Source organism: Eretmochelys imbricata, chromosome 3 (genome assembly GCF_965152235.1).
Source record: "Eretmochelys imbricata isolate rEreImb1 chromosome 3, rEreImb1.hap1, whole genome shotgun sequence".
Classification (NCBI taxonomy): Eukaryota; Metazoa; Chordata; order Testudines; family Cheloniidae; genus Eretmochelys; species Eretmochelys imbricata.
In genome coordinates, this window is record NC_135574.1 from 127934457 (window position 1) to 127947393 (window position 12937).

Here is a 12937-nt window from a genome sequence, read left to right on the forward strand (position 1 = left end):
AGTCCAAATCTGTGTGGGGGAGGGTGGATAGTCTCTGCAGAGCAGGAAAGGGTATGCTGAGGTTGGGGATCATGGAAGAAGTCACAACCCATAACATGCCTCTTTCCAACCCTGGCAGATATATATCCTGGAGTTTAGGCAGCATTAAGTAGCCTGACATTTTACTCTGGGTGAAATTCATCTCTGTGCAGTAGGGCCAGAAAAAGACCCCTGCATGCACCACTTAAGACTCACATAACCCTTTTGAGGAATTAAGTTGGATGTTGCTGGCATATGGGTCTGTGCTGGCTGCTCTGCACAGAGATGAAAGGATTTTCCACAAGAAGACCAGTCGCAACAAGGCTCCCATGCTGGATGGGGGCAGGTCCAACCATTATCAGTCAGATACACCATTAGCTCATTATTGCAGAATAAAGCTCATGTTTTATGTAAGTATCCAGACTGAATCTGAACCTTTCAAAGTGTTGCGGCTCACCCATGGCTCCTATAAGTAGCTAATGGATCACAGTAAATCCTCATTTCTGTTTTGAAGGGGGTTTCAATTTTCCAATATCAGTATTTTTGCCTGTAAAGGCTCTGAGCAACCTCCTTTCTCTCCAGAGTAATTGTTTAATGTTCAAAGTTTCCCTAATTAAAATAATAAATTAAGTATGCACTGCAGAGATGTTTTAATTGCTAGTATTTCACATTAACGGCTGAACCATCCAAAACCAGGACACACCAAATTATCTATTATTTAGCATACAATTAAACATTTTTTGGTGCGCACTTGGGTATATTCTCTGGCGTAGGTGATCAGGAAGTGCTTTTCATGCCATTGATGACCACTGACTGTTGGAGTGAACTTCCCAAAGTCTCATGCCTTTTTGGTTTTGTTTTTATTTTTAGTTTTTGAGAGTGGACCAAGACAAAGACCGAGAATGCAGCCTGGACTGTGCAGGATCCCCTCAGAAGTCACTTTGTGCTTCTGATGGTAGGACTTTCCTGTCCCGTTGTGAATTTCAACGAGCAAAATGCAAAGATCCTCAGTTGGAAATTGCATATAGGGGCAACTGCAAAGGTAAGCACTGCAAAGCCTGGTGTGTTCAGTATGTAGAAAATTAAACTAAATTAGGGGTGTTGTACTCTGATAATCAGCAGGAACAGTGGGGTTTTCAGGGAATGGTTTCAACCCCACTAGACAAGAGTTGACCCAAATATCTCTAAGTATGGTAAGAATGGGAGGTCTAGATCCTATTCTAAACTCTGTCACTGGGAGATGGGGCCTGATGCAAAGCCTATGAAGTCATTGGCAGTCTTTCTGTTGATTTCAGTGGGCTTTGCATCAGGCCCATGCTATGGGATCTGGTTCAAGTGTAGCTTGGTTTTCCCATGTGACAGGTTGTGGGGGGAAGTTGGTAAGGTGATGAGATGCTCATCGGAAAGATACGCTGTTCGGGCAAGTTATTATATATGAAGATACATCAGTCAGTGCAACAGAAATAAAATAAACCCAACTCCTTACAAAGCACCTGATTTTTATTTATTGCTTCAGAGGGCTAATGTGATGTTTGGTCTGGATTCTGCAAGCTGTCCTTTGCAAGTGCAGATGGCCATTCATGCAGTCCAACTTTCAGGATCAGGCCCTCTGTGCCAGTGTTTTACTGGCTGATGAGTCTTCACATTAATTGTGCTACAGTGAAAAATTCACTAAGGACCATTTCCATGAGTAAATATTTGTCTGAAGCAGCCACTTGAAAGTATCCCCCAAAGTTTCCAATACAAAATGATTAAATCTTGAGTTGAGAACCTTCCTCTGCTAGACACCAGTATTTTGGTGATTTCCCCTGACATCTCAAGCATCCATGTGTTTGGCTGGGCTAAGCATCTTTTTGTTTAATAAGGAAACTCAATTTTGTGAGATTAATTCAAATATCAGGTTTCAGAGTAGCAGCCGTGTTAGTCTGTATTCGCAAAAAGAAAAGGAGTACTAGTGGCACCTTAGAGATTAACCAATTTATTTGAGCATGAGCTTTCGTGAGGGACTCACGTGAGGGACTCACGAAAGCTTATGCTCAAATAAATTGGTTAGTCCCTCACGAAAGCTTATGCTCAAATAAATTGGTTAGTCTCTAAGGTGCCACTAGTACTCCTTTTCTTAATTCAAATATGTTTTTCTTAAAATCCCTAATTTTAAGAGACAAAATTGGTTTCTTCTAGAACTGGATTTGCAAAAGTGTCTAAATAAGTTAGGAGCATGTATCCCATTGAAAATGAATGGGAACTGCACTCCTAAGTCACTTGCGTGCTTTTGGAAATACCACTCATAGTCCCTATGTGGTCACTTCTTCATCTAGGGCCTGCTCCAACTTTCATTGACTTCAATGGGAGTTGGATTGGATCCTCACTGTTACTTTCTTTGGCCTGATGCTGCAATTTATTGTGTGTGGGTGGACTGCCATGCCTGGAAAGATCCCTTTTGAAGTCAGTAGGGCTCTGGGTAGGTGCATCAGTTTGCCTGTGTGCAAGATGTTGTAGGATTGAGGCCTTTGTTTATTTCCCTCCAGTTCTTTGCAATTTCCTGAAGCAAGTGTTCTTACGCCCTTTGCATATTTATTTAGACACATAACTGCACCTCTCTTGAAGCCTGATTCTGTGAAGTGATGAGCACTCACAATTCCCTCTGAAGTAAACGAGAACGGAGACTGACCCAGCCCTTGCTGGACTGGGTCCACAGTTAGGATTTTCCTGCATGTTCCTCAGAAATAGGAACCAAACAGATTCCTGTTTGAGGCTTCCTGCCTACTGCCTTAAGTACTTTCCACTGAGGCGGGCAGGCTCATTCTTCTACTTCTTAATTACATTCCTTTTGCTAGAAAAAAACATGTTTGTTTTGATTCAATTTAACAAACAAAAATAATCACCCAGGAGATAAATCCATGGGTTTAAATGACAAGAAAGAAGTCTTTTAAATTTGTGTTCATTTTGAAATCCAGTGAAATAAGTTTGAGATGGTAGCAAAACCTCATTCTCCTTCCCTAGTTCCTTCATTTGTTCTATCAGTTCTCCTTCTCCCCTAAGTTCAGAGACACTGGGCAATGGGATGTCCCAACATTTCAGTTCTATTATTTAGTGATCTAAAACATGCACATGCTGGTCATAGAGACGTTGGGCTGGCATGCTTAGAGAAATGATGACATGCTTCCTCTCTTAAATGCAGGGCTTGATTTCCTTCTCAAGAAGTAAATTTTATTTATTTATTTATTTGTTAAATATAAGTATAACAGTGATCACAAAGATTTACCTTCCCTTACACTCTAATAACAACAACAAAAAGTTTGAGACCACACAGACTCAACCTCTTGGAGACAATTTTCTACTTCATCTCTCTCTATTAGCTCCGACAAGCCTCTAAAGCACCCAGATTGCTCTAAGAGACATTCTGTCTCCTCCTCCCCCTAGACGAAACATCATGCTAGCATTGTATTAGCTGATGGACCTACTTCCTTATATGAACAAAGAAAACATAATGGAGTTACTTGAGCCTAAGTGCCTGTTGCTTCCACTAACAACAGGACGAATTATTGTAAACCCTTCGTGTTAGTGCACTCTACATATTTAAAACACTGTGCACTCTGTGAAGTAAAATGTTATGCATACTTTTTTCTTCATTATTTCTCCATGCAATTTACCAAATGCACTGACAATGGCAACTACAGAATGCTTCTTTCCCCCATAAAAATATGTAGAATTTCCCTATGCAAAGCCTGTGGGGATCAGTTCTAGCAATGCTTGCAAATTTTTGCAGCAGTTGGTGATATATCAAAGTTTGTGGAAGTACTTTATTGCTGTGTACGTTTTCACCTATAGCATTTTAGCACAATTGTAATCCTGGCATCTGACCCCCCAGCTCTACTTGGGCAGCTTAAATATTACCGCTAGTTGCCACACACAGCTCAAGGTAGTGCTTTTTGTCTCTCAGCTCAATGAGCACTAAATTCACTCAACTTTAAATTTTATTTTTCTATATAGATGCTATACTGCTTTGGGGCATAAGCACTGGTTGTACTCCTGATGAATATCAGTGAGAAAGAGACTACTCCTATTTTCACTTTTAATTTCATATTTAATTTAATCTAATCAAAACAGCCTTGGGGTGTTCAGTGACATGCCACTTCACTCCTGCCCATGGCAGCAATCCTCTGAACTAACTCAAGCTGCGCAAACAAGTTGGCGCACAGAAAAAGGGAGTCCAACTGGTCTCACTGCAGTTTCAATCTTTGCCTCCCACCTTGCTACACTGTCACCTTTGATAACCCCAATCAAACGTTCTACTGAAGGTGCTGAGACAGACTCCACTTCATCCAACTGCCAATGAGGAGCGGAGCTTGTTGCAGGTGATGGATTGATTAGTTAAAGAGCAGAGATTTTTAGTAGAGCTGACTGAGAACATTTTCATGAAAATTGAATTCTGTTTACATGCCTGTTTTTGTACCAAAACCTGAGAGTCTCGATTCAGGAACGGGGTGGGGGGGAGACTCAGGTTCAAATCCATACATGCCTGATTCCCAGCGGAATTTTTCATCCCTGATTACTTTGAATCCGGCAAAGCAGGGACTTGAGCCTGAGTCTCTCTCTTACCTTCTCCCCCAATAACTTCCCAACTAAAACTTCAGCAAAACTGATACATCTCCATGAAATATTTTGGCTTTGATGCAATTTCATTTTTGTCCAAAATGCTGTGACCAGCTCTGGTTTCAGGTCAGCATCCACACTGATCTCTTGTGGCCGTCTCTGCCATCCAGCCTCTCTGAATAACTTGTAGTCAGTATTTTCTCTTAAGCCTTTTACATGCTTGTTTACACAATCAAAACTGGGATATTTTACATACACAATAAAGTTTGAATCAAATTCAAATTAATGTCTCCTCACATTCTTTTCTCCAAATATTAGCCCCAGACATATCTCTCCTCCCGCAAAAGCCAAGAATTCACAGTGACTTTCTTCTTTGTCCAATTCTGTTATCAGTATTTGCTTGATATATTTATTTTGAGACTGTCAAAAGACTGGAATTACAGAGATACCGTTGTCTTAAAGAACTTATTGTTTTCTCTATTGTTTTTGTTAATTGTTTAGGTTTCATTTACCAGGAAAAGTTAACATTTAAGGGAATTCGTTAGCACCATGGGGGAAGCTATTTTTAAGTTTGGATTTTAAGTGAGACAATAAAACCTATTGACAGAACTTTAATCCCAGTCTCCTTTCTCCCACTTCTGTCCCCTGTGCCCTCATGCCTGTAACAGGCACTTAAATAGCTGTGTGTGAATTTTTGTTTTTTAAGATAATAAAGTAAAGGGAGGATGAACTGGTCTGAAATGAGGTACTTCATGAGCCCCACACCCACCTTTGACCAAAATTAGAACTTGCCTAATGGACTCTTTTAATGTTAAGAAAAACAACAACCCTGCAATTCATTTTTCTCTCTATTATTTTTCATTTTTGTGCACTCTTATGCTTCCAGGCAAGGCTGGAACCAGATGCTGAAGTGCTGGAAACATTATGAGAAGTCTGATTCTTGTAATATTTCCAGCCCACTTTTGTAGCTTCAAGAGGTTCAGCTAGTTTGAATAAACTTTAGATGAACAGCCACATTTTTGGATGCTTCTCCAAACCAAACCTAAACTCTGAACTTCCCTCACTAGAAACAGACATTTGGTTGTGCAAGAAAATTGGTGCGAGCTGAAAAGCATTATTATTTGTGTTACAGTTGAACCAAGAAGAACTAATTGTGATCAGGGCCCAATGTATATAGACATAGAAGGAGACAACCCCTGCCCTGAAGTGTTTACAATCTAAATAGACAAGAGTGGGTGAAAGGAATAACAATAGTTCCTATTTTACAAATGGACCACTGAAACACAGTGAGATTAAGTGACTAGCTGAAGGTCACACAGGAAGTTTGTCACAGAACCAGGGATTGCACCTAGATTTGGGACAGTAGTCCAGGGCCTTATTCACAAGACTGTCCTGGTATACTTTACTTAAACCTACTGTTATAACCAGTATAATCTGGAACTCTACTCTATTTGAGGCTTGATCCTCTGAGGTGCTGATCCTGTGAGGTTGACATGCCTCAACTTCTGTTGAAGTCAGTGGGATTTGAGGAGTCTTGGAACCTCGAAGGAGTGCTCCATGCTTTTACAGGATTGACTCTTGATGCTCTGTAGGTAAATATGAACCATCTGAGCTAAAATTTCCTGACCCTGACCAAAACGAGTGCCTGAGTACACCCAAATATGGCACTTAAAAAATAATTTGAATAGAAAAGTCACATAATTGTCTACAAACAACCTCGAGATCCTGTCATCTGGACCCTTGAGTCATGCAGAGCCCCTTTATAGTTAGTAAAAAGAAAAGGAGTACTTGTGGTACCTTAGCGACTAACCAATTTATTTGAGCATAAGCTTTTGTGAGCTACAGCTCACTTCATCGGATGCATACTGTGGAAAATACAGTATGCATCCGATGAAGTGAGCTGTAGCTCACAAAAGCTTATGCTCAAATAAATTGGTTAGTCTCTAAGGTGCCACAAGTACTCCTGTTCTTTTTGCGAATACAGACTAACACGGCTGTTACTCTGAAACCTGTCTTTATAGTTAGTGGAGCTTTGCTCAGCACAGGAATCTGCTGTCAGGATGCTGCCAAAGGGTACAATCTTGTAGTTAATGGGAGTTTTTCTCAACTAAGAACTGAGCCCAGATCATCCCTTAAGGTTTGCACTTGTGGAGGGATCAAAAGTGGTTGGCCTATGTGGAAGTGGGGAGTTGCACTGACATAATCTTTAATCCCCTCATAAACTTCCCAAAGACCTTGTGTTGTCCTTGGAGCTCTGTGGTTTCTGAGGAGTGAAAATGTGGGGCGGAGGAAGGTCATAGGGTGATGTGAAACTTTCTCTCCAGGGCTTCATACCCTACCAATCCTGCCCAGAACTCCTCTGCATTTAGATTGCATGGATACTTTCTCCACCCACAGAAGCCCCCCGAGAGTTGCAGGTGGGGTTGCCATGGCATCAGAAATCCACCAGAGCCGTGCTGCCAGGGAGGGTGAGGAGGGAGCCTGGGCTACCCGCCTTCAATGCTTGCCCACAATGAGACACCTTTCAGCTTGTCTGACCCCTCCATTTCTCTCCCCCAGTCTTTTCTTCACATAACAAATGGACATGCAACGTAAATGTGTGTTGCCTCTTATAAATCAGAAAAAAAAATAATAAATTAGGGGAATGTAAGTGACTCATGATAGCGACGGATCTCCAGATCTCAAGTGCTGACTTCTGTTCAGGCTGCTAGGAGAGGACCTATCGCTCTAATTCTGCTTTGATCTGATCAATGGCATTTTCACAGTTGAAGCACAAAAATCCTGAGATTTTTTTGAGGCAGGTTCAGTTGGAGGAGGAGGGATCCTAAAAAATCTCATGAAAGGCTGACATTAGGCAGTAATGCCTTCCTTCCAATTCACACTGCTGTGTCGGTTTCTATCTGGTGCTCAAGTACGCACTGCACTCCAGCCTTTGGAGGCCAAGCTTTACATTTAACGGAAGGAATATTGTCTAGTAATTAGAGTGTGGGACTGGAGATAAGACTTCTGTGTTTTATTTCTGGCTTTGCATCTACTTTGAGTATGACATTGAATAACTCAGTGTGTCTGTCTCATTTACCCACCTGTACGATGGGCACCTAACAGTACCTAACACAGATATTGTGAGACTTCATTAGCATGTATAAATTGTTTCGAGAGCTTTGGATGAAAGATTTTGTATAATAATAATAATTAATAATGGGGCATAACCTGAACTTTTTAGTCCACACTCAGGCAAAACTTTCATTGCCTTAAGTGAATTTTGCCTAAGTAAAAACTTGATGATTTCATCTTCAGAGTCTGGATAGCCAGGCCCAGAACCAGCCAAACACTTAATCACATTTTTAATTGTAAGCATATGAGTAGTCCCTTTGGCTTCAGTTATACTGCTTCTATGCTTTAAGCTAAGCATGTGCTTTGCTAGATCAGGGCCTTATTTCTTATATTTAATTTGTATTTATTTATTTATCTGACAATACATAGGGCTGTATATTTGTGGCAGAAACTGTGCTGTATAATAAAATCTGTGACAGGATTTTTTTCATAAAAAGTCGTGGCCTTTCCCTTTGGACTTTTCTAAATTTTCTGTAGGTTTTTAGAACCATCCTGTAGCATTTAGTAGATAATCATATTTCTGCAGTAAAATTCTATTGCCTGATTCAAAAATATATACAAAAGTTGTGCAAATTCTCTATTAGATTTTTTAGGGGTTTTAGAATAATTTCTATAGAATTATTGGTTTCATCTCTATAATACTGTATAGGACTTTTGCATTAGTCTTATTACTCTGGTTAGCCCATTACTGAACATGGCTCCATCCATGAATTTTGAAAATGTGGGTTTATATGTTTCTAGTGTCATGGTTTTCAAACGGTTTTAGGTTTCAGAGTAGCAGCCGTGTTAGTCTGTATTTGCAAAAAGAAAAGGAGTACTTGTGGCACCTTAGAGACTAACCAATTTATTTGAGCATAAGCTTTCGTGAGATGAAGTGAGCAGTAGCTCACGAAAGCTTATGCTCAAATAAATTGGTTAGTCTCTAAGGTGCCACAAGTACTTCTTTTCTTTTTGCAAATGGTTTTAGGTTACTCAAATAATTTGTATTGTAAAATTATATTATTTGTTATAATTTTCCATGACAAACAATAAATGTATATTAATATTTAAACTAAAATTTGGGTGGGGAGTGACGGTTTCTGCTACAACACTTTCTTTTTCCATTTTTTGGAGATGTCAAACAACCATCCTTAGTCAAAAGTAGATTAGTGGGAATCTTGCTCTGTTGTGAGAGGATCAATAATTTTTTTTTCCCAGAGACCAGAAACTGTTAATGTCAATTGAAAATGAACATTTTAGTACTTGACGGACATCTCTTTATCTCACACCTCAGCTTCTTCAAGTATCAAGTCTCCAAACACTGTCAGCCTGCTATATCTTGTCTCAAAGTGAGCAGTATCTAAAACAGAAGTGTCCAGTGGAGAAAAAACAGGTTTTTCTTTCTGGTGCATTGTCAAGAGAATAATGAATAATTGACAGCAGCAGTTCATTTTTCAGTTTTACTGATGCTATAAGGGTGGATTGAAACAAGTAGCACTCTGCTTCAGCCTGCATCAGTTGAGTGTTCTTTAAATATTCAAGGTCTCTCTACATAAGTTATTGGAGGTTCAGGCAATTGGGCATAAGTAGGGCCGTACCAAATTCACGGCCATGAAAAACACATCACAGACCATGAAATCTGGTCTTCCCCTCCCCAACACCCTACCATGAAATTTTGTCTTTTGTGTGCTTTTACCCTATACTATACAGATTTCACTGGGGGAGACCAGCATTTCTCAAATTGAGGGTCCTGACCCAAAAGGGATTTGCGGGGGGGGCACAAGGTTATTTTAGGAGTGTCATGGTATTGCCATCCGTAGTTCTGCACTGCTGCTGGCAGAGGCTCTGCCCTCAGAGCTGGGCTCCCAGCCAGCAGCCGCGGCTCTCCAGCTGCCCAGCTCTGAAGGCAGCGCCGCCGCCATCAGCAGCAGCAGCGCAGAAGTAAGGATAGCAGTACCGCAAGCACCCCTAAACTCCTTTTTGGGTCAGGATCCCTACAATTACAACACTGTGAAATTTCAAATTTAAATAGCCGAAATCATGAAATTTACGATTTTTTAAATCCGGTGACCATGAAATTGACCAAAGTGGACCCTGAATTTGGTAGGGCCCTAGGCATGAAGAAGCTGAAGAGAGTATGCGATGTTTGCTTTTGAATTCTGGACACCACGAGAACTTTCAGTTTAGTTGTCAGCGATGGTACACACAAGCTCATATGGGGCCAGGTCCTGGAGTGCTTACTCAGACAAACTCTCATTGGCTTTAATAGGCGTCTGACTTGAAAAGAAGCTGCAAGATTTGCAGTTATGCACTCAAGATGATAATTATTTGTTTTTCAGTAATGGCAAGAAGATTATTTTTTTCCTCTTTCTATTTATTTTTAAGTTAATGTGGCAGATAGTGATTGACTAATAGCCTGTATCCATTACACAAGTTCATTCTGGACAACGGCAAAGCAAGTGTGCCTACACAAACCTGCTAAGGTGCCTCAGCTCTGTCCTGGAGTTCTTCAACACCCATGAGGTGGTAGTTTGGGCTCCAGGCATAGCACGTATAGCTATATTCATTCCTTACAATTCATTCCTCACTGCTAAATAAGCACAACCCAGAGAGCCATCACAAATAATATTGTTGCTATTTCTCTGTAATGATGTAGATCCCTTTCTCTATGGGAAACCCTATACAGCTTATGTTTAGCTTAACTAATTTATGGTATCTTAAAGAGCCTTACTGTTTAAAAATGCCCTCCTTTTATGGGCTATCATAGACATAACAAAAGGTACTCTCTTCATTTTCAGATTCACATAAAGAATTGAAACACACATAAAAATGTGTGGAATTTCACATAAAATAGTTTGCTATTTTCCCAGAAAGAGGGATATACAGCATTTCAATAACACTACAAGAATTAAAGTTCCTGGCAGTGGTGAAAAAAGTTTGTCACTCTTACTTATTAGTTGTAGAATGCACTCCTTGCAAGTCTCCAAACACAGGGATATTTACAGCATACACTTCAGTAAGGTAAACTTTTCTCTTCAGATTCTAATACTACTACTCAACTGTGACATTCCCTACATGTAGGAAAAGCAGGATATCACTGCTGAGTGTTTCTCTGAGGATGTGAATTTTTTGCTACTGCATTAACATTATAAAAAATAAACTTGGGCAGAGCCATCCAACTTTACCAATCCTTCACCTTCTGCTAACAGCCTGACTAAAAAGCTAGAACTTGCATGTTGGCTTGGTAGGTCAAACAAGTCAGGCTTTGTTAGACCAATGGGGAGAATTCCAAGGTTGAGGGCCCTCCAATGAAAATACTTTGTAGTCCTACAACAATCAAATGTAGGAACGCTTAACTGAAGTGATGCTGTTGCCTGTTAGCTGATGAACGAGCTAATAGGAAGAGCACTGGTCTCCGAAGATCTTATTCTTTTAACGTTTAACTCAGTAGACTGAGGACTGGGCCCAGATGGGGTTTTTGTAGGTTACCGCAAACACCTGGTATATCAAAATGGAAGCTTAGCATATTTTCCCAAGCATAAATGTACTATACTTCACTTCTTGCATTTTTTCTTCCTTTTCTTTTCCCCTCCATTCTTTTTACTTGTTTCTCTCATCCTTCTCCCACACCCAGCAAGTTTTGGGGGGGGGAAATTCAATTTTTGAAAATGACTGGGGGGAAAAGGAAAATCACAATGAAAAAAATTAACAAAAAATTGAAAAGACATTTTTGGAAAAAAAAATCCATTTTTTTTTAAAAAGGATATTTCATATGAAAAAAATGTTGTTGGCCAGTTCTTTCTAGAAGTATTTTCCTATTGGAGGTAACTTTCAACTGTAAGTTGGTGGCACATTACAGAATTCCGATCCTGATTCAGATGCAGCTCTAAACTTCTCTGTATTCTGTTATTGGTCCATCTCATTCTCAAATGTATCATCTTTTTCATAATGCTATAACTTCATGCAAAGATTGTTAAAGTCAGTCAGAATGCACAGGACTAGGGGGTAAAAAAAACTCTCCTTTATAGTCAAATGTACTTTCAGCCATAGCCACAGCTCTGCAAAGTTCAACAGTTCCACTTAGTAGAGGTTTGTGCTAATACTGGCTATTGATTTCAATCCATGTCATTTCACTTTGAGTTTCTGTTTCTGTACAAAATTAAAATCTCAAAGCAAAACTAAGTTGAAACGACCAGGACTGAAGCCCCAATGCAGCAATGAAGACTTCAAAGCACACGTAGTTGTGAATTTTTCCTGATTTTTGATGTAGAATCATAGATGGGCCCATATTCCTATTAACCTGGTCATGCTCATCCAAAACCTTTGTGCCCCTTTCAGAATGTCCGGTCTGTGTTTTGGGTTTGTATTTCTGTTGTTTCAGATTTTACTATGAATACTTGGTATGCCTCTAGGCACATTGTATCAAGTCAAAAGAAAGAGGAATATTTTTGTGCCAAGGAGGATTCCAGCCAGCATTCCTTGTTTTATCTTATAGCTTAACTATCTAAGTTGCTGGGTGGTTGCAAATGTGAAAAACACAGTGCCTGGCTCCATTAGATGCCAAGAGAAGAGGGTTTCAGCTAAGATAATGCTGCCTTCTTGTTAAGATCCAGAATGCAGCAATAAAAATGAAAAGACAGAAATCATCGGGTGATCATTACCAGCAAGTACAAAGTCTTTATGTTGCAAATGTGTCATGTTAAATGTCTCTGCAGACATCCACCCCCCTCCACTCTCAAAATGTGGATGTGTCTTCAGATCTTTGAAGCAAGGAGATTCAAGCACAAGTGACTTGATACATATTTCCTATCACTCTAGAATACTGATACATATGTCTTTTAGCCTAGTGGTGATCAGCTCTTAGAGCTGTATACAGCCTTAGATCCAGTGTCAGTGGCGATTCCTGCATGGACTGAGGGCAGTATATACCCTTACACACCAAAGACAAGCCTGTTACATTGAAAACACTTTTAGCACAGAAATAATAATTTTATCAAGATAATGTTGAAGTAAAAAGAAAACAGTACAGAGTTTAAGCATAGAAGTTTCTGGTTATCAGGGAATAAGGTACAGATTATCAAGGGGTGCGAAATTCGGTTTAGGAATGGGTGGCGAAAGGAATGCATAATCTGCAATCTCCCCGATTGGGGGTAAAAGTTTAACGGGTCAAAGTACAGACATTGAGGGGTATGTTGTCCATATAATGGCTATGTTCAGGTGTGGAGTATAA

The 12937-nt window shown here is 40.0% G+C and overlaps 1 protein-coding gene across 1 annotated transcript in view; it reads left to right on the plus strand.

Annotated features, from left to right (window-relative positions):
* The first annotated feature begins 260 nt into the window (after positions 1-260).
* Positions 261-12937, plus strand: part of SMOC2 (SPARC related modular calcium binding 2) — a 118149-nt gene continuing 105472 nt past the window's right edge. Inside the window, exons 1-2 of the mRNA XM_077812167.1 lie at positions 261-428; positions 889-1060. Of these exons, the coding sequence (XP_077668293.1) occupies positions 261-428; positions 889-1060 (340 nt within the window). The remainder of the gene's footprint in view (positions 429-888; positions 1061-12937) is intronic.